General features: G+C 42.1%; 3 protein-coding genes across 3 annotated transcripts in view; all 3 read left to right on the top strand.

Annotated features, from left to right (window-relative positions):
• The first annotated feature begins 2974 nt into the window (after nucleotides 1–2974).
• Nucleotides 2975–3649, top strand: LOC135196526 (zinc finger BED domain-containing protein 5-like). Its single transcript, XM_064223373.1, has one exon. The coding sequence runs from the start codon at nucleotides 2975–2977 to the stop codon at nucleotides 3647–3649; it is 675 nt and encodes a 224-aa protein (XP_064079443.1).
• A 217-nt stretch (nucleotides 3650–3866) lies between these two features.
• On the top strand, nucleotides 3867–4772 carry LOC135196525 (zinc finger BED domain-containing protein 5-like). The gene has a single exon (XM_064223372.1). The coding sequence runs from the start codon at nucleotides 3867–3869 to the stop codon at nucleotides 4770–4772; it is 906 nt and encodes a 301-aa protein (XP_064079442.1).
• Nucleotides 4773–8842: 4070 nt separating this feature from the next.
• The window catches only part of LOC135196895 (sulfite oxidase-like), a gene marked incomplete in the record, with an annotated part of 66373 nt that continues 52715 nt past the window's right edge, over nucleotides 8843–22500 (top strand). The window contains 2 exon segments of the mRNA XM_064223685.1: nucleotides 8843–9041; nucleotides 12159–12204. Of these exon segments, the coding sequence (XP_064079755.1) occupies nucleotides 12179–12204 (26 nt within the window).

Genomic DNA, 22500 nt, shown 5'->3' with positions numbered 1-22500 from the left:
CTAATAAATGGATACTTAGACTGCAGACTTTCTCATTGACATTGTAATTTGGTAATCAATTGAAACTAAGCTCACAGAAGATCCTTGACAGTCAAGGATCTTCTGTGAGCTTAGTTTCAATTGATTGCCAAATTACAATGTCAAAGAGAAAGTGTGTATTTAATGAAAATCTGCAGTCAAAGTATCCATTTATTAGAAAAACTACAACATATATATATATATGTTTTGTATATATATATATATATATATATATATAATATATATATATATATATATATATATTTATATATATATATTGCTACTTTCAAAATGCATGTTTCCCCTCTTTGAAGTGTCATGTAGATTGTGTAACATTTTTTCAGATTCCTAGATAGCTTAGAGTAGGATGTTTTAAAATGTGTGTTCAGATTTCGCATTACATGTTGTAAAAGAATATATATATAACGTAAAAAGAGAGAGAGTTTCTTTGTCTGTTCGAAACTACGAATGTTTAACTTTTATGTCAACACTGTAAGATTAGAGGTTCTGCGAGATCCGTTTGCTTTCCTAAATCTGTCAATGCATGTGATAGCGATCGAATTGAATTTTTGCGTTGTTATCAAAACATGTCAATCTTAATTATCGCTCAACCTCCGTTTCAGTTGGGTACGTGACTGTTGAGCAGACTTGTCTTGTACGTGTATGTCTTTGATTAAAACCACGTGCATGTTACACATTTCTTTATGAAGATTGCATCAGATTTCGAAGATTCTAGAATTTTTGTCTCATCATCTGCCCTGTCCAGTTTTCACAAGGGAAGAAGATTTGATTAGATCATAGAACCTCGAGGCGGTTAGATCGCTCTCTCTCTCTCTCTCTCTCCTCCCTCTCTCGTCTCTCTCCTCTCCTTTCTCTCTCTCTCTCTCTCTCTTCCTCTCTTCGACATCATTGAGATTATATTAACGTAACGTAAATTGGTCACTCGTAACTTAGAATTTCATATTTAATATTTCTTAGAGTTTCTTTAGTGTTATTTAGTTTCTTTTGTGGAATCTGAACAAACATTGTTTTGTAACGGCGCCTGGTTTTTGTGAAAGTGTGTTATACAAGCTGCAGCAAGAGAAAGAAAGAAGTTGGTATACCAAAAAGGTAAAGTGTTATATTTTTATTAGTTGCAACTAATAATGGATAGGGAGTGTGGTTAACTAATAATTGATAGGAACTGTGGTTAACTAATAACAGATGGTTATGAAGGTTTGGTAAAAACTGTTGGTTACAGTGTTTTGAGTGAAACATTTACACTTTTACACATTGCGTATTTTTTGTGTTTTGTGTTTGTTCCATTGTTTGTGCACTATTTCATTTTCTTATTGAAGTGTGTCTTTTTGTTTTATATTTTCATTTACATTCACAATTTAATTGACTTAGTTATTTTCATTGCTTAATCATTGCACATTTAATTAAATTTAACATTTGTGAATTAATTTGCATTTACTTAGAATTCTTTTAAAGTTTTATTGTTGTTTAGCACTTGTGAATTAATTTCAAATTTTCAATTATTGCCTAACACTTTTGAATTTCAATTGAATTAATTTTCTTGAATTTTGTGATAAATTAATTTTGATCTAATTTTACTTAATTTGATTCAAGAATTAATTAAACTTTACTTTGTTTTCAAGTAACAGTAATTTTCCCTGATATTGGATTTAAAAATTTTATATGCGTTTTTATTTTTATCCCAGTATATTTGCATATGATTATGATTATGATAGGTAGAAACATAGAGTGGTAATTGATTTGCTTTCCTTCAATTTACTTGAAGTGACTTAGAACCAGGGAAGTACTTAGACTTCTGAAATCAGGGAAATACTTAGACTTTTAAAGTTGTTGATGGAGTGATGCCCTTTGATTAATTTAATTGCTTACAAGATTACCTCACACCTGTTTTGATGAACTTAGTCTGATTTTCTGCAATACTGGTAAGTGTTAAGGGATCACTGTTGCCTTTAGAGTATTCAGTCGTTTAAACGTGTTATGAGGGTTCAGGTGTCTGGCTTTTGGTGAGGTAATACTTTATGAATGATAACCAGATACTTGGCACTTCGTAACAATATATATATATAGATATATATATATATATATATATATATATATATATATATAAAAAAAAAAAAAAAATATATATATAATATATATCACCTATGTATAATGATGATGATTAAAAAAAAAACTTATGAACTGTTACCTCTCATTCATATTTCATAAATCTAACCAAACTATAAACTTAACCTGAACTTATTCAAAAATAAATATAATTACTAATGACTAAAGTACAGTTTGTATTTGATTTTGCCAAAGTCTTCGTCGACCTGGGAAAAAGAAAATGTTAATCCTTCCTTGTAGAGGTTCTTGAAAGACTATGATGTAAAAAAATTACGTCATCAAAGGCTGAAAAATCTTCTCCTTTAGTGATCATTAATACACATTTATTGTTACAACAAAATGTAAAGGTGTATACTTATTTAATGAAGTTTCTTACTCTATAGCTGTGCAACACACACACGCATATATATACACATACTGAACACTGAAGTAGTACCTGATACAATGTCGTTATTCCTTATGGTAACAGTAGGCCTTCCATCGAAAACAAATTCGTTGTATCCTCTTTCTCAGTCCTGCAACACTCAGCGACGCGTACGGTGCACAGCGTACAGGTTTGATTGTATCGCCGTTTTATATATTTTACTACACGATGAAAAACAAATCTATGGTATATATATATATATATATATATATATATATATATATATATATCTATATATATAATATATATATATATACATATTCTCTTAAAATTAATTTTTATGCTTGATATATATTTATGAATTAAGAAGATATTATTTGTAATTATTTAATGTAATTTCTTCAGTCAAATGTATTTTTAGTACTAAATATTTGGTGATATTTTCTGTTTGTATCTCTAATTTGCAAAATGGATCGCTGGGTAATTCGAAAAGTGGACGTAAAAGAAACTTCAGATATAAATCAAGAGACCGAAGAAGTGGATAATAATGTAGTTACAACACCGTGTCAGTCAGATATGAAAAGGAGTGTTGTTGAACCAAGCAGCAGCGGTCAACCACAGCCAAAACGGCGAAAGTACCAAGAAGATTTTATTCAGTATGGCTTTGTATGCCATGTTGTTAATGACGTTCATCATCGTCAGTGTGTTATATGTTTGGAAGTGTTGGCTAATGAAAGCTTACGGCCAGCAAAAATGAAAAGACACCTGCAGTGCAAGCACCAGTCATTAAAAAATAAACCAATAGATAGATTTTTTCCGACGCAAGAAAATGGAGTTACAAGGACAAAAGCAAGTGATAACAAAAAAATGTTGCATTGCCTGTCAAAGCTCAAATGGCATCATATGAGGTTGCATATCTTATTGCTCAGAAAAAAAAAAAAAACACACACAATAGGGGAAGAGCTTATCAAACCTGCTGCACTGGCAATGTGTAGAGCTATTCATGGAGGAAAGATGGCTCGCGAACTTGAATCCATACCCCTGTCAAACAATACGGTTGGGAGGCGAATTCATGAGACTGCAAGTGACATACTGATTCAGTTGATGGAGAGAGTTAAGAATGTAAATTATGCTTTACAATGAGATGAATCAACCGACATTTCTAGTTCTTCTCAATTACTTGCATTTACAAGATATAGCTTCAATGGAAAATTGAATGAAGGTATGTTGTTTTGCCTTGCGCTAGAAGGAAAGTGTACAGGAAATTATATTTTCATTGCATTAGATAAAAAAAAACTTCATGAGCTTGGACTTTCTTGGGATCGGTGTGTAGGTATATGCACAGATGTAGACGGGGTCAATGTTAGGTAAAAAGAAAGGACTAAAAGCAAAGGTACATAATGTGGCTCCTCATATACGTTTTACTCACTGTATTATTCATCGAGAAGCTCTCGCTTGCAAAGCCATTGTTCCCGAACTTAAAACTGTTTTCGATACAGCTGTCAAAATCGTCAACTACATAAAATCCCGCCCTTTGAATGCCAGGTTATTTGCTTCACTGTGCAAAGACATGGGCTCAGACCATGAAGCATTGTTGCTTCACACTGAAAGCAGATGGCTCTCCAGGGGAAAAGTTTCCACACGGCTCTATCAGCTGAGAGATGAGGTCCTCCTATTCCTTCTGGAATCAGGCTCTGAATTTAGTGTATTCATGACTGATAGTAACTGGTTAGGAAAGCTAGTGTATTTATCATGTATTTTTGATAAACTTAATGAGTTAAATCTTTCCATACAAGGCCCAAACACAAATACATTGTCATTGTTCAACAAGATAAATGCATTCTCAAAGGCGCTTGAGCGATGGATTTCACGAACTGAAGAGGGTCACATGGAAATGTTTCCTGAACTTGAAGAGTTTGGAGAGGAAAATGAGTTATGTCTGGATAATTTGAAAGCAATAATAGTTAATCATCTTCGAAATCTTCTTAATCACTCCAAGAAATACTTTTTAGAAGAGTCAGATCTAGAACAGTATGATTGGATGCGAATGCCATTCACTGCTCCTGGAAATCATTTATCATCTGACCTCGGGGAAGCACTGCTTGAATTATCTTCTGATGGAACCTTACGACTCAAGTTTGGGTCAACAACATTGAACGAGTTTTGGATATCGGTATCGGAGGAATATTCTGGTTTATCAAAGGCAGTACTGAATATCTTAACACCGCATCAACATATATCAAGAATAAATACCGATCTTGATTGAATATAGAAGATGATCTGCGAGTTGCAGTCTCCGATATCACCCCAAGTTTGAGATGTTATGTTCAAAGAAACAAGCCCATTCATCCCATTAAATTAAACAAGGTTAGATTGTATTGTACTTTAAAACTGTTTTTAAACAAAGCAAACAAACAATCTCTCTCTCTCTCTCTCACTTATGTACTCAACACACAAATATCCTTTTTGTGTTTGTGCAGAACACAAACACACACACACATACATATGTATGTATGGATGGTATTTATATAGTTTGTATATATATGTTCAGGTTATATACGTACTTATTTTGTTTGATACGGTTATAAAAAGCAAGATCTATATATAAGTTAACTCTACATCCCACTGAGGAAAATATTTTTTTGCCTGGAGGGGTCGCAAAATGTCCGAAGTAAGTTTTATGGGTCGCCAAGTAAAAAAGTTTGGGAACCCCTGCTCTAGGGTACAAAGAGGCTAGAGGCCCACTCTCTCTACCCAAACCTATTCATGTTCAAACCACCAAATCAGAATGTAAACCTTTTTTCATTAATTATAGTCTTGTCCTTTTCATAGCTGTTTTAAATTCTAAAAGCGGGACATTTGTTCCAAAAAACGGGACATTTAAGATAATTTTCTTTAAAAAGCGGGACATTTTAATCCCATTTAAAAAAAGCGGGACGGAAAACTCTGGTCACCTTATCCAACCGAGACTAAAAGATGTATAGCTATATCGTATGTATTATGTTGTTTTCAAGATTTCGGTTACTATTATGACAAGAAAATACAATTGAAGAAATAAAGACTTGAATTTGGTGAGGGTAGTAAGATACATATAGTCCAGAACACAAAAATCACAAATATAGAGAAAGCTTCCAAAACCGGTTTCAGCCAAACAGCCACAGTATTACAATTGATGGAATTTAGCTATATAAAAAAGTACCTACGGTGCAGTTTCTTGGGCAGCAAGCTACCTTTTCCTTTTTTTCTACTGTCCAATTTCTTTCATTTTATCTTGCTCCGGTTTTCACAAATACTCTTAGCATGCATGTATCTCGAGAGACCTTGACAGGATGTATCACGCGAACACATTTTCCGGCATCTTTAAGCATCTTGGTGACAAATTTTGCCAATTAGCCAATAATTGCTTGATTTATTGCCATTCACGAGCGTTACAGAATAGCACAGGCTGCGACAAAATTAAAATAATTCAAGGTTGCGGCTTGTTCTTCACTTACTGCAAACGGAAACAAGCGGCTGGGATTCTGCAAAAAATATGAAAAATGATAATTGCTATTTGGTACAAATCTGGAGATAAGCTGCTAAAAGCTGGCGGGAAATTGTACCCGTTTGCCACCGTCTTTAGCGTTATGATATTTCTTTGAATTACTTGAAATATTTCAAATTACATGAACGTTTTCTTTAATGACTATGCTAGAATATATTTTTTCATGCCTTTAATATCAGTTGTGTAACGCGGAGGCTATAAAAATGAAACGGTTAAGACTGGTAAGGCGTAGATGCCAACGTTGAATAGTTATCCCACGTTGAAAGCAGCTCGTCATGTAAGGCGTGGATGGGAAGATGCTGCGTCATCCTGATTGTGCTCTTCTACAACAACTACTACTTTAGATTTAGCCAGCCGTATGGTGGCACGGCCATTGCTCCTTTGGAGTGACCCCTATCCGCCTTTGGTGTGAGAAAATCGATCAGTTGACTATTTGCATGCGGTTATTGGATTGCATAGCAATTAGTCCACAAACTTGGCGATAATGAAGCTTCTGTAGTACTACACTACACTGCACCATTGCTACTCTAATAGAATTCAACCGTATTTTAATATTTTACATTTTTTATTTATCATGTATTAATAATGTTAACTTATCTCGTTTTCTAATAACTTTCTGTATTTCCCATTAGCATGTTCTTTGAAAGCTTGAATTTCAAGTCGATGCCGCCTGTGGACATGTTATGAATAGGGTTCGTCTTGTGAATAATGATGATACTACATGCCCTAAGCGTAGACTTAATAATATTTTGCTAAGAGTAAATCAGAATTCTAAACAAAACAAATACTTTCATGCTCGTCATTGTAACTCTATGAAAGGAGACCTAAGGTGAGAGCAAAAGAGATTAAGAAGGAATCAATTAAGCTTCCAATAAGCATTGATAGTATAACTTACGTGGGGCATAAAGGTTGCGGGTGGGGAGGAGGACGGGCTAACCGAATCGAACCAGTTTTGGACTCCTGACAAGGTAAGGAGGATTCATTATAAGCAGTGGTTATCCTAAAATGTCATCAAATTACAATACGTTTATCGCTGTGTCCTAAGCAGGTAGATATTCGTATTAATATTGTCTCTATGCGAGCCTATTATGGAAAGAAGCAATGGTGCTATGAGTAAATAGTACCTTAAGGATTACCATAGCTATGATAGTACTAAATAGCTGTCCGATGTTAAACACTTTAAATGTTTTCATAGTCCTTGTCTTCCACTTTTTAAAATTTCGCTTTTTAGCAGATTATTCTTTACTCTTTGCCTAAAATCAGAAATAAAATAGTTTAAAGTTTCAAGTTTGATTAACTATTTCATGATTTTGATTGAGGCTAGTTTTTTAAATTTTTTTTTATTAAGAAGTGATAACTATTTTTTTCACTCCACTAGGAGAGATAACTGCCAAAATATAGTGTATTCATGAAATGCGAGACCAGTCATTCTTCCACGGCCTACTGATCTTCAAGGTTTCGTAAAAGTAGATATGGTGTCTTAGGACATCCTGACCTTCATAACTATTCCTCGTAATATAGTCTTAAGTCAAAATAGCGTAGCCTAAAGGCAAAATTTGACTTTTTCGTATATGTTAACAATTAGAGAGAATTCCTGAATTTTCCCCTTATAGTATAATGCTATATACATTATGCTTGCGCGGGCAGCGCTCACTCAAAGTGGAGATTAACTTTACAAACGTAAAGAGATTAACTTTACAAACGTAAAGATTAAAGACAATTAAGCTTACTAGTTCAAACAACAAATATATGACGGTAGTATATATCCAGATTACTTCAGTATAAAACAACTCCCCTTGGAGTATAGCAGATAATGAACTGAAATATGCAGGTTTCATTATTAACATAACAACTCTCTCGTTAGAAATATATGAGCAAGTTGAGATATGAATTTCTATATAAATTAACGAAATGTTTAACAACACGCACACGTTCTTCCAGAAAAAAAACTGAGGAAAGGCAGAAAAATAGCTTAAAGAGAAAGTAACCGATTACAGATGAAATACCATATTATGTAAGTTTGTATGATTGAGAGAGAGATAAGCAACATTTATGTACGGTGTCACGACTTGAAAATCATGGTGTTTTTCATTAACTTTTAGTAGTCCTGAAGAAAGGCAGTGTTCGGAAGGATAGAATATTAGAATTTCTTGTGGCCAAGGCCACCTTCAGGTATTGAAACCGGTTCATAGAACTTTGGAAAGGGTCGGTCGTTGATGTTACTTCGGCTATATGTTAGCACAGGCCCTTGCCCAAAGACGGCCCCTAAGTATGAAATTCGTAATTATCACTGGGGATTTATGATATTTGGCCTCAATCGTCTTTCTGACATTGTAGAAGCAAGTCACAAATCATATATAACGAACGCGCTATCGTCCCCTAATCTTCTTAAAAGAATGAAAACTCCCACTAATGATGGGCCACATTCTTTCGCTGGCCTGCCTGGAATAAAGCAAGATTTAGTTCCTTTTTTTCGCTTCGTTTTCAAGTTCTGCGTTACCTTTTTAACAACGCTCGACGAAAAAACCATTGTCTAAAAGTACAATGAATCTACAACGGATGAGATAAATATCACCGGTGATTAAATAAAAGAACGACAAGATAATAATTCTGATAATACAGGGAATCTAAATTTCAGCTTCTTTTTCCTCTTAGTTTTCAATTTTGAAATTACTTTTTAACAACGCATGGAGAAAAGGTCACTGTATAAGGCTGCAATGAACTTGCAACGTACATGAGGCGATTAAAGAAGTTAAAGAACCCCGATACAGAGAACGTAAACATACCCTTCTTCTTCTTCTCCTCCTTCTGCTTCTTCTTGGCCCACATAAGGGGCCTCCGGCAACACTTGTTGCCCCATTGACGCAACCTCTGACGACGACGGAGCGACGAGCCGACGACTAGATATACGAATTTCGAAAGCAAGCTGTAGCAGTGATTGCCTGCTGCTGTGCTTGGCAAGTCGTCCATCTCAAGGTCCCAACGCGATTGGTCAGTGACTCGCAATTTCCAAAAATGTGTTTTTTTCGGATTTTTGAGAGGAATGTTGTTGGGGGACTAGGTATAAGGGCTCGAGTTTATCTGAAGTCCTTGACGAGTGACGTAGTTTAGACGAGGATGCTTCGTTTTAGATATTGCTAGGTTGCGTTTGTTGATCGGGCGCTAACTTGTCGCACCTTAGATACTAGGTACTACCTAGGTCATCGTAGGGTGGCACCTGTTTAGTCTAAATGAGATTCTAATTTGTCATTGTCATGATAATCTTGCAAGCTTTCCACTTGAAAGGGATGCCTAGGCACTCGGTTGGAATGTACTTTCACTAGGGAATTTAGAAAGCAAAGTTAGGTGACGTTACAGTATACCTACCTACCTACCTACTACCTAGTAGGTAGGTAGCAAGTAGGTACCTAGGGCTATACCTAACCTGCTTAGTAGCTATGATAGCCACAAAGACCTCTGAAGAGTCAAATGCAGAGTAGGTAGGTAGGGGTTCACGAACTATTACCTACCTAGCCTACTACCTAGGTGGTGAAACCTACCTTACCAGGTCAGGGTATGGCACCATTAGGGTAAAATGCTGAATGGCCGGCCTCTACCAAAGTGGTACCACCTTGCTGAAAATCAGAACTTAGTAGTATAAGGTAATGGCCTTAATTTTTGACATGGGAGAAAAAACTTCGAGAGGAAAGTAGAGGTCTCGAGGTGTTGCTTGACTTACTTGCTTTGACGGATGCTGGCTCTTGACCCCAATGTCTATCCTGGGTTATAGGTAGGACGTGTTAAAGTACTTTTTCAGGAAGCAGTGCGGTGGTTGGGGTACAGGAGAGGCTGGCCGTTTGGTATTTTACCCTAGTTAGGTTAAGAAGGCAAGGTATGGTTAGGTTAGGACATAGCATGCTAGTAAAGGAGAGGGTAGATCTAGGGTACTTATATGTGGCGGCCTAGACTATGGCAGTTGCGGTTTTTCTATGCAGTTTTACCTACTGAACAAGAATTTTAAGTAATATTTATTCAGACGACTGTAATAAACCCCCAGGGGCCAGTATTAAACACGGCGAAATACATTGGACGCCCCAATCCCCGGTGAATGTCGTATCCATGGTTACGTTCCTTGCAGTCCGTGTGGACTGCTTCTGTAGAAATACCAAGGAGAGGTTTAGCCCGTCGTTTTCATGGCTGGATTTCTCATGCCTACCCATCCTCCTGTTCTGAATCTGCTCCGCTTTGGTTCGGCTATAGCTAGCTACCTATCTCTTACCTTACAGCAGATAACTACTATGGCCCTAGTCTATCTAGTTTACATTCTGTCGTATGGCTACATCTGGGTAACTAAGGCTAGTCACAGTTATCACGATACACAGATATAGCCTTTTGACATATTATAAGTTAGCCTCGCCTAGGGCGGTAGTTGTCTGCCATAAGGTGAGGTATAGGCTAGTAACCAAAGCTCCTTGTATGGCTACCCTAAACAGGTTATTATAGTTTAAATTTCTGGTAAGGTTTGGCAGGCCATGACTGCAAGTGTGGGTCTTTCAGTTTCAGACATTGACTTTCTACCAGTTACCTAGCGAGTATGACGCATGTTGTGTAGCATATTTGACTTGTGTATGTGGGCCAAGAAGAACAAGCATGAGAAGAAGAATATGTTAAACAATGGTCTTTTTGTCATGTGGTGTTGAAAAATAATTTCAAAATTGAAAACGAAGAGAAAGAAGAAGACATGACACAACCACCAGGTGCTACTACTGGGGATGCTGTTGTCAGTTTGTCATCTCATCTGAAAGAGAAACATTTGTTGGCCGAGAAAGTGTGAGTGGTTTTAGAATATGAAATACTACTGATCATACCAGGATATAGCCTAGCTGTTGAAGTACACTTTTTCAGTTTGAACTTAACTAGTTGTCTAAACAATCATTATGAAGAGAAAGTATATTCTAATACTACATACAAACAAAACTTTATCCTATTAAAGGTATTTTAAATAATTATAATTAAAGATGTACGTATTTTAGGTTTCTTCAAAAACTGTCAAATTTCTTTCATCTTAAACTGGAATATACTAGACATTATAGTCTTGTTGGCATGGCATGATAAATCATTAGGTCATAAGTCTGACCTACACGTACAGGGCTATTCATTTTTCTCATTGGATATGACATCTCTTGTTGGAATAAAAGGGCTCTATGGTGACTTGGCGATGTTATATGACATTTTGTCTTGGCGGAAGCATATGTAAGCATGCATTAACACCCATAGTTATTTATGGACATGGTACTGTGCTGTTGACAGCAGCTAGTGGAAAGTCAGTGCATATGAAAGCATTTGATTGATCTTGATAGTAATGCTGGTTCCTAAATCCTTGACAGGTTGCAGTAATCTGTGACTAGCCGGTCTAACTTATCAGATTCTTGGCTCCTATGTCTGTACCAAGTGAAATGCAAATAACCAGCTATAATTGATGTGAATAGGCATAATTATTGAACTGAATGAGTGCTCAACTAGTCAGTGCTCAGGTTAAATTTGGTGCAATTATTCTAAGATAGAATTTCTGTCATTTATTGAAGTTTATGATGTTTTGCATTCAGTAATTTTATATCTAGTGAATTTGGATAAAACTTGTATGCATTTTATGATTTTTTTGTTGCCAAATAAAACAAACAATATAGAGCAGCCAATGAGCAGGTCGGTTGTTTTCTCTTATTGATAGTAATTTTAGTATGGATGTAAGTTTATGTGATTAGAGTAGTATAATCATTGCCTTTTTAGCACAAAAGTTTCAAGTAGTTTTTTTTACTAAGTTTTCTGATATATCATCTATAAATTAGGCATGTCATGTGTTTTGTACCTTTGCAGTTGATGTATTATAAAATATATATTTCCAAAGAAAATATAGAAACAAACAAGATGATGTTATACTATGATGAAATATACAATTTGTTGATGAATAGAAATTTTGAGTGGTCTTAGAGAATTTTTGCTGTAGGTTTCATTATGAAAAATAGTTTAATACATCAGAAAATTGTGAAAGTTGTCATCAGTGATATCTAGTGAGAATTGGTATCCATATTTTACCCAATGAGTAACCATACTCTGTTTTTCTGTTTGCAGGTGGCAAGGCAGCTATAAATATGATACCAAGCATTTTACTCAGGAGGTGAGATGGCATGTCTACTCTTAATGCTATATTTTATGTTAACTATTGCTTCATACTAGTTAAAGATAATTGTACTTACGATAATACCAACCAGCTCCTTTTATATAGGAGTATTGCGAGCACAAGCTGAAATCTGTCATTCAAGTTTGGTAACAAGGTGGTTAATTGTTGCAACAAATGTAGGTGCATGCATGGTAACAAGGTGGTTAATTGTTGCAACATATGTAGGTGCATGCTTGGTACCATTCACTCACCTGTCGGTAACCCCGCCCTTTTTCTATGCCCTCTGTCCTGTGCTATATTCTTAGTTGTGCAATGAAGCTGTTTTTGAAGAACATTTCTCTAGTTTATGACTTGGCTAGTGTATGGTAATGCTCAGCTTTATGTATGGGTGCCAATCAGAGAAAGGGTATGAATTCTGGACAGTGTGGATGTTGTAGGGTGAGACAGTGTGTGTGATCGAGCATTATCAGCTTCAAGTCTAATAGCAATAATATGGCTTCCTACCAAGCTGATGTTCCTGTCATACATATGAAACTTGGGTTTAATGTATGACACTTACCTGGCAGGTATATATATAGCTATATTCTCTGTTCCACCTGGCAGAAATTTTCAAAACTCGCGGCAAACGCTAGTAACCTATTAGTAGTTCAGGCAACCACCACCCCGTTACCGTGGCGCTGGCGCTAGGAACCGTTCCCAATTGGGCCAGATTTTCTCTGCCAGCCGAACCGGCAACATTGTTGGTGGTTCCCTGCTAGGATTTTCATTCTCGTTGCTGACTTTTCATGGATTTTTGGTATTGTACTCGGAAACGTTAGCTTGGCATTCGCTTTGGATTGTTCTTTAAAGATGTCTGATACTGGAAGTATGTTTAGAGTTTGTGTAAAAGAGGGGTGTAAGGTTGCCGAAAGCTTCGGTCGACCCTCATACTATTTGTAAGAAGTGTAGAGAGAATGTGTGTACTTGGGAGAATAGGTGTTTTGAATGTGAGAATTTATCAGAGAAGGAATGGAAGATATTTATGAAATATGTTGAAAGGCTTGAGAAAGATCGTGTAAGGAGATCTGTTTCTCGTAGTGAGAAGTCGAATTCTTCTAGCAAAAGGAGTGAATGTATTTCCTCTCCAGCTCCTTCTAACGTAGAATTGGTAGTTCCTTCTTTCCAGGTATCTCCTGCGCCCGCTGCTGTATCGGAGGAGGCGAACGATACACAGATTGTGAAGGTGTTCGCTGCCCTTGCGTCCATGGGCGACCAGATACAGCGACTTACGGATAAAGTTAGTGCTTTTGATGTCAGTGAAAGTGTAGTGGAGGGGGCGTCTGATCGTCTCTCTCGTGCTCCTAGACCTAGACCTCTGTCAAGCTCCCAGACCCAAGGGAGAAGCATGTCGACAGTCGAAGGGAGGCGAGAGAGGTTTTGTCGCGGTCAGGCGTCCTTCGAACAGTCCTGTTGCAAGTTCCCAGGCTGTTGCAGTTCGCCGCAGAAAAGGCGTAACTGGGAAGTGTGCGTCCTCGGATGGTTCGACTTCTGAGCGGGAACGTCGGTATTCAGTTGTGTCTCGCCCCCTCAAGAGGACTTTCAGGACATCGACCGCTCTCGAGAGACATGCTGCAAGATCGTGAATGCTTGGGGAGATAGTCCTGAGGTTTGTTTTGCCTCCTCGGAAGACGGGGACGCAGTTCCGATCAAGAGGAAGAGGATCTTTCATGCTAAAGAGGACTCAGTACGGCCTTCTCGTCCTTGGATTTCGATGAGAGACTCTCCTCCATCTTCTTGTTTGTCTTCCCCTCGTGTCTCTCCGTCGGGTAGAGTACAAGATCGCTCTCCGTTACGTCGCAGTCCTGCTCGTAATCCTCCTCCTTCGTCCTCTGCCATTCAGGAAGATAGTACGAAGGGTTTCTTAAGCGAAATGCAGTCTAAGCTGGCAGTTCTGAAGTCTTGGGATGCTCCTGTGCAGGCATCTTCGAGGCGGAAGGACGATTTCCTTCCCGTTAAGTCTTCTAAGACGGAAGACAAGGGTGCGTTCGCCGAGGACGCAGGACGCACTGGCGCTACGAGGACGGGCGATCGCTTGGTTATTCAGGACGCAGAACGCAGGAAGAAGAAAATGGTTTCGGAAGAAGCAGGACGCAAACGTCAGGACTCGGGATCAATTGTGGACGCAAGACCCAGGCGGCAGGAAGCAGATGTGTCTACGATGGACGCAGGACGCAGGCGGCAGGACAGGAACATCGATAGGCGGCAGGACGCCGATTCTTCGTTAGCCGCAGGACGCAGGCGGCAGGACGTTATTCCGTCAGCGAAGCGTCAACACGACAGTGATCTGCAAGACATTTCTTCAGCAGAAGAGGATTTGGATTTAGTTGAGGAAAAGAATACGGAACCTTCTTCAGATTACAAGATTCTGACTTCACGTCTTCTTTCTATTTTTGAAGGGGAATTCAAACCAACAGCTCCTTTATCTCCCTTATCGCAGTTTTCCAAGACTAGGACTCCAAAGAAGTCCTCTTTCCTTAAGATGACTCTGTCAATTTCGGCGAAGAAGGCCCTTCAACGTGTGAATTACTGGATGAAGGATAAGAAAGAAGCGGGAAAATACTCTTTCGCTTTTCCACCAGCTAAGTTAGCATCGAAGTCAGGAGTATGGTATGCTACTGGAGAAACAAAAGTCTAGGCCTGGGAGTACCTGCCTCCTCCCAGGGGGACTTCTCCAGTATAGTAGACAGCTCACGCAGACAGGCGTTACAGTCTGCTAAGGTCTGGTGGACTTCGTCCGAGTTTGACCATCTTTTTAAAGGGATTTTTAGGACTTTCGAAGTCTTCAATTTCCTAGATTGGTCTTTGGGAGCACTGGCGAACTCCCTAGAAGGAGAATATTCGCAGGATATGGAAGCAGCTAAGAGCATTATGTCCTGCATGGACAAGGCTCTGAGAGACGGAACGAATGAACTGGCTTCTTTGTTCACAGCAGGAGTACTAAAGAAGAGATCGCTGTTGTGTTCTTTCGCTTCAAAAGGGGTTTCAAACTCTCAGAAATCGGAGTTGCTGTTCTCTCCCCTTTCGAAACAGCTGTTTCCTTCAGAGGTGATTAGGGATATAGCTCTCTCCCTTTCTCAGAAGGCCACTCAAGATCTTCTCTCTTCTTCAGTTAAGAAGTTCTTACCATCCAAGTTGGTTAAGAAAACTCCTAAGGAAACTAGGCCTTCGCAACAGCCCTTTCGAGGCAGAACATTCGCTCGACCCGCCTTTAGGGGTAAGAGAGTACCCGCTAAAAGAGGAGCCAAGACCACCTCTAAACAATGAGATCTCAGTCCTCCAGACGATAGTGGGAGCCAGACTTCAAGGTTTTTGGGAAGTTTGGCAGAACATGAAGGCAGATCCCTGGGCTGTCAACGTAGCTCGGGAAGGGTACAAGATTCCTTTCTTGAAGAGACCTCCTCTCGCAACATCTCCGAGATCCCTCGGGGCAAATTACAACGATTTAGTGAAGAAAGCGGCTCTGTGGGAGCAAGTAGCTTCCATGCTAGAGAAAGGAGCCATAGAGCCTGTTCTGGATCACGAATCTCCGGGATTTTACAACCGGTTGTTCCTGGTTGCAAAGTCCTCGGGAGGTTGGAGGCCAGTTCTGGATGTAAGTCAACTGAATCTTTTCGTAGAAAAGACCAAGTTCACTATGGAGACGAACGATTCAGTACTGGCAGCGGTATGTCCAGGGGACTGGATGGTGACCCTGGACTTACAAGACGCATACTTTCATATTCCGATTCATCCAGGAAGCAGGAAGTATTTAAGGTTTGTGATTCAGGACAGGGTCTTTCAGTTCAAGGCCCTGTGCTTCGGCCTTTGCACAGCCCCCCAAGTGTTCACGAGGATGATGTCCAATGTGGCGAGATGGTTGCACTTAAGAGGGATCAGAGTGTCTTTTTATCTGGACGACTGGTTGATAAGATCCCAATCAAGAAGTCAATGTCTGGAGGACTTGAATCAAACATTGAACTTAGCAAAAGACCTAGGTCTTGTGGTAAACATGGGAAAGTCTCAATTGAATCCCCAACAACAGATAGTTTATTTGGGGATTCAGATATCGTCAGTGACTTTTCGGGCTTTTCCGTCCCCCGAAAGGCAAGCCCTATGCATTCGGAAGGTGCAGGACTTTCTAAAGAAAGACGATGCTCAGCAAGAGAGTGGATGAGTCTACTGGGCACACTCTCTTCGCTAGAGAGGTTCATTTCTTTAGGAAGACTGCACATGAGACCTCTACAGTTTTTCCTGAAGGATTCATGGCCAAGAAAATTGCAACCGGATTCCTTCCAGTTTCTAATTCCTGCCGAAGTGAAGGAGGAATTAAAGTGGTGGCTAACTCCAGGCAGGTTAGCAAGAGGGATGTCGCTTCAGCAGAAGAGCCCAGACCTCATCTTGTATTCCGACGCGTCGGACGCGGGTTGGGGAGCGACATTAGGCCCTCAAGAGGTGTCAGGACTTTGGAGCAGGGAAGAAACAAGTTGGCACATAAACAGGAAGGAACTGATGGCAATTTTCTTGGCCTTGAAGCACTTCAGAGAGTTGATTCGAGACAAGACAGTGCAGATCAACTCGGACAACACCACGGCTCTGGCATACATCCGCAAACAAGGAGGGACTCATTCTTTTCCCCTTTACAAGCTGGCAAAGGAAGTTCTGCTTTGGGCGGAAGAGGAAAGCGTCGTGCTGCTCACCAGGTTTATACAAGGAGAGAAAAATGTGAGTGCGGACCTGTTGAGCAGAAGAGAACAACTTCTCTCGACGGAGTGGACGTTGCACATGGAGGTTTGCCAGAGCCTGTGGAAGTTGTGGGGCCGTCCGGTAGTAGATCTGTTTGCGACAGCCAGAACAAAAAGGTTACCAACCTATTGCTCTCCGGTTCCAGATCAGGAAGCAGTGGCGGTCGACGCGTTCCTGATGGATTGGACAAACTTAGATGTGTACGCTTTTCCTCCGTTCAAGGTATTGAGGAAAGTTATGAAGAAGTTCAGGGAGAGCCAAGGAACGAGGATGACCTTAATAGCCCCGTTTTGGCCGGCCCAAAGTTGGTTCACAGAGGTACTGGAATGGACAATAGATACGCCAAGAACTCTTCCTCTAAGAGTAGATTTACTCAGACAACCCCACTTCGACAGGTTTCACAAGAATACCCTCTCTCTGGGTCTGACTGCGTTCAGACTATCAAAAGTCTTGTCAGAGCGAGGGGATATTCTAGAGAGGTGGCCAGTGCAGTGGCTAGAGCCAGAAGAACCTCCACAATCACAGTATATCAGTCGAAGTGGGAGAATTTCCGGAAGTGGTGTAAGAACAGGAAAGTGTCTTCATCCAGTACCTCTGTGACCCAAATCGCAGACTTCCTTCTATACTTGAGGAAGGAATTGGGTTTGTCAGTTTCGACAATCAAAGGTTATAAAAGTATGCAAACCTCAGTGTTTAGACACAGAGATCTAGACATCTCGAATAACTTAGACCTTAGAGATCTGATTAGGTCATTTGGTACCAAGAAACAACCCCAATGCAGGCCACCTGCTTGGAACCTCGATGTTGTCTTGAAGTATTTAACCTCTAGCAAATTCGAGCCTTTTGAGAAATCCTCTCTGAGAGATGTTGCTAAGAAAACTATCTTTGTTCCGATACGTAATACAAACCATCGGTCCTTTAACAATAGGAAGTAGCTAGCGGCAGCTGGAACGGTCGTAAGCTTCGAACAAGGGGAGAACGGTAGTTAACTGCTTGTCCGACAGTCGCGCGCCGCGCGACTGGGAGGTAAACAAATCACTTTTGCTTTCGGCCGCGGGTGTGAAGGACGTGTTCGTCATCGCTCTCTGCCCGCTTCATCGTCGTATGCTTTGTTTATATTGTGTTTTCTACTAATGGTTTGTTTGACTTGAAAATGAAACTGTAAGTACACTGTTTTCATTTTCATTACTTGATTATGAACCAACATGGAGCTATCGCCGTAGATGCGGCGATTTCCTCTCTTTTCATGAATTGAACCCTTGATTTATGTCTCGGTGCCGAGGGCGGGCGCGCTCGCGCCGAGTCATGTATTTTGGGCGAAAGTGTGTAATTGAAAAATGTAAGTACTTTTTTCCTTATATTTTTGCCCTGTGCGTTCGTTACCAAGAGCGTGATTGCGCTCGGCACGAGCCTTTTATTTTGTATGATAAAATGCAATGAAAGTGGATTCGCAATACAGTATTCTTTTCATTTTCATTTATTTATTTGCATAATTTAATTTGGATCAATTTTCGCTCTTAACCGGGAATTGATCCTTACGATTATTTCTGTGAAAGTGAATCGCAAGTGCAGTATTCTGTTTCATTTTCATATATATTTTATGATAGCATCATATTATTTTGGATCAAGTTTCCGTTCTTACCCGGGAATTGATCTTTTCCCCTTTAAGTTCTATGAAGTGAATCGCAAGGGCAGTATTCTGTTTCATTTTCATATTACTTTTCACTGCTGTGCGGGTGTAGGGGAAGCGAAGGTCTGCCAGGAAGTCGTCGGAAAGCTCTCCTGCGACTCCCTTGGTATCCGATTCTTCGTCTTCCTTCCTGCCCCCGCGCTCAGCTGCTTCGTTGTATTTTGTATTTGGGGTCTTCCTTGGTTTCGGGGTGGGGCATGTCTTCCCCCGTGCGTGAGGGAACCCCTCTTACTAATCTATCTATGCTACCGCAGGTGCTACATCCGTGGGAGACGACCTTGGACAGGTATGGACCACCGCGGCGGCAGGGCGTGCCTAGCATCCACGGGCTGCTGCTTAGCGTCTAGCGAGGTCTGGGACGGTTTCCACTACTACCACGGCCGCTTATAGCTGCTCCCCCCCCTCCTGGTCTACACTCCCCATGCTGTGTCGGTGACGCCGTCTGCCGCTACTAGGGCCGTCGCTTGTACTGAGGGGGTATGCCGCCGCCGCCTGTTTTCTCGTGTTTGCCTGCCCCAGACTTCCGCTGTTTCCAGGCAGCTCGCCCCTGGACCGGCCGCCAGTACCCAGGTTCCGCTGGCTGCCGATGATTCTACGAGGCGATTGCTGGGCCTGCCGTACCTGCCGCTGATGTGATTCCCGCTGTTGGCCTTGGTGTCCCTTCTGGGTCTACCGCTGCCGCTGTTCCTGTCGCTCCTGGTTCCTGAGCCTGTCCATGCTGGTCCTGCCACGGTGTGTCTTCCCCAGTCCCAGGTCCTTCCGGACAGGTTGCAGTCGGGCCGTGTTGCTTCGGCAATAGCCCCGGCTCCGGCCTGGATGGAGGACCTGACTGACTGTCCATGCGTGAGCTGACGAGGAAGAGGAGGAAGAGGAAGGCTGTCATCTTCGTCTTCATCGTCTGCTGCTGCCTCTTCCCCTTCTTCGACTTCTAAGGCCCATAAGCCGAAGAAGAAGAAGGCTAAGCCTTTGGGTTCAATAGAGTCCTTCTCGGGAACTTCTAAGGGCCCGTACCCACCCCGGGGGGTGGGACGGGGGGTCCTTCTGCTCGGTCCTCCTGCTCCTTGCGGGAGCGGGGGCCCGTCGTTCCCCGTTCCGTTAAGGAAGAGATAGACGGGGAACCAGAGGAGGGTATCGGTTAGCTCTGGTACTTCCTCGCTGGTGCTAGCGGCGATTGCCGCTACGCCAGGTTCCGGCTCGGTCTCTCGTTAGCGAGAAGTACCGAGTGGACGGTCTCCCGCGGGAGACCGTCCAGCCAAAGTCGTGACACCCGAGCTCGCTCGCCGTCAAGACCGAAGCGCGGAGCAGAAGACTGGCGAGAGTCGTGCAGAACGAACTCTCGCCAGGCCAGTGGACGCTCTCGCAGCGGACCAGCTGGCTGCTCGGGTTGGTTGACGTGACGGTCGCTGACCAGCCACGGGTTGAGGCGAGGAAGGGGTTCCCCGCGGCCGTCGGTACAGCCACGGCTGGTACCAGCGGCTCGAACGCGCCGAGAGGACGCTCGCCGGTCTCACCGCAACAGCGAGCCTAGCAGGTCACCTGACGCCGCTCCCATCGGGACCGGGCGGAGACGGTAACCAGCAACAGCTCGCCTGACGCTAGAGATCAGCGTCGACGTTCTCAGCCGAGCCTCTCGCCCAGGAGATGGACGAGCGGCAAGGCTAGGCTGCTGCTCGATCGCCAAACACGCGGTTGACGATCAGCAGCAGCCCTCCAAGCACGCTGGTCCTGCCAGCGAGCTAGGGGGGAGCGTCAGGTCCTGCCTCTCCTGTACCTTCAACCTCCTCAGGGCTACACGGGAGGAGCGAGGTACCTATGAGTGATCGCGAGAGGTGCGCGCGCGATCCCGCTATGAACCGCCGTATGGACCAGGCACGGTTCTAGGACCGAACCAGGACATACGCGCAAGTAGCTGGAGGTGACCGTCAGGGGTCTGCCGCTGTTCCTCCTTCTGAAGGAGGAGTATCTCGGGATCTGTTCTTGCTGGAGGGACTGGACGGTCCTACTCCGCAAGACGCGGTTACTCCCTAGATACAGAGGAATTTGCAGAAGTCATTAAGCTGATTCGTCAGCATAATGACCTTGCGGAAGGATTGCCGCTCCCACCAGCAGAGCCCACGTCTCTGCTCGAGTCGTTTTGGGGCCCGAGAGGGAACCCAAACCGACGGTGGGTCTGCCGCGATCGGAGCTTGCCGATTCTGTCTCGAACCAGAGTCTCTCGTCTCCGGACAAGAAGGCTCTCTCAGTTCTGGCCGTCGATCAAGCTACTTCCACCTCCTCTACTGCGACAGCGGCGTTTCTGTGTCTTCGGACACCGTATTTAAATACTCCTTCGGTCCTCCTGAGAGGTTTCGACCTCGACGAGGACTGGAATGAGTCGGAGGACGGTATCGGCTCTCTCCTGTCAGGTGTCGATCAGCCCCACCCAGACGACGTTCACAGGGTGGCGGCAGACCCTAACCTACAGTGAGAGTTCGTAACCCTCCGCGGGGAAACGTTTTCTCCTGACGATACGTTTTCCCAGACTCAGAGAGGCCATCGCCGCAAGGCGATGGTGCTCCTACTCTTCTCCAACTGCTATTCCACTGGGAAGGCGAGCGAGTATCCAATTCCTCCCCATTCCCTCTCTCCTTACGGCTACGAGGGAAAGGGGAAGGATCCTACAGAGATTTCTCTGTAGGATCCCACGTTCGGGACTGCGCTACCGGGGGGACCTTCGGGTCCTACCTGACGTAAGCCCGGTCGTTGAGGAGGGATCCTGCCCCATTCTCGATTTCTACGGGAATCGAGAGGACCACCAGCGATATTGTTTGACGAATTCGGTGGGGGTTTCGCAGGGGACTGCTTAGAATTCACGGAATTTCTAGCGCATTCAGAGTCGAGTTTTTTTTTTTCGATCTCCCAAAACTTAGGCGAGACCACGGTCCAAAGGGAGCGAGACGAGAATCCCCGATATGTTACACGATAATCGGGAACCTCGCCTATGCTCGAATTCCTGGAATTTCTAGCATTGGGAAGAAGACTGCTGCTGAAAGAAACTATCTCACAGTAGGCGACCAACCTGGAATAGAGAAGATCGGACGGGAATATCCAGTTTGGCTTGAACTATCGTCTTAGTATTCTGTTCACCATTGAAGCTTTCCTTCGAGGAAGACTTCTCCTTCACTCTCTTTGATAGAGATCGAAGGTGGTCGATCTCCAATCCTTATTTTTGTACATGCAACTTCCCGGCATATATATACTTAGCTTATGTCTCTGACGTCCGACAGAAATTCGAATTTCGCGGCACACGCTGCAGGTAGGTCAGGTGATCTACCCCCCTGCCGCTGGGTGGCAGGGAATAGGAACCGTTCCCGTTCTAGAACCAGATTTTCTCTGTCGCGGTAGTGTCAACATATGTTATTGCTACCTCCTGACTTGATTTTCGTTTTTCATCGCCATCGATCTTCTGGGCTGTCTTTTGCAGGGAAGTACTGGGTCTTTGGTCGGCATACCGCTTTTATTAACTTTTTAATGAATTTGGCTTTGAAAATTTCGAAGAATATATGACGGGTGTAACTACCGAAATTTTTCGGTAGACACTCACATAGTTTGCAAGAAAGGGAAATATTAATATTTATTCATTAATATGTGTAATAAGTGTTAGAATTGATTGAGGAAATATACTGACTTCCTACTTTAGGGAGTCAGTAAAGCATGTAACTAGATACGGTTCTTTTAAAAGTTTTTTAGAAACTCGTACTAACGAGCAATTAGAGTATTAACAGTACTAGTAGTGTTGCATCCTCATTGCATCCTCATCACCTTCTTACTTCGCAGAACTTCAAATTCATAATTGCAATTTG

Source organism: Macrobrachium nipponense, chromosome 18, assembly GCF_015104395.2.
Source record: "Macrobrachium nipponense isolate FS-2020 chromosome 18, ASM1510439v2, whole genome shotgun sequence".
NCBI classification, from domain to species: Eukaryota; Metazoa; Arthropoda; class Malacostraca; order Decapoda; family Palaemonidae; genus Macrobrachium; species Macrobrachium nipponense.
Note: the sequence above shows the minus strand (reverse complement) of the source record. Positions and strands in the feature narration are given on the sequence as shown.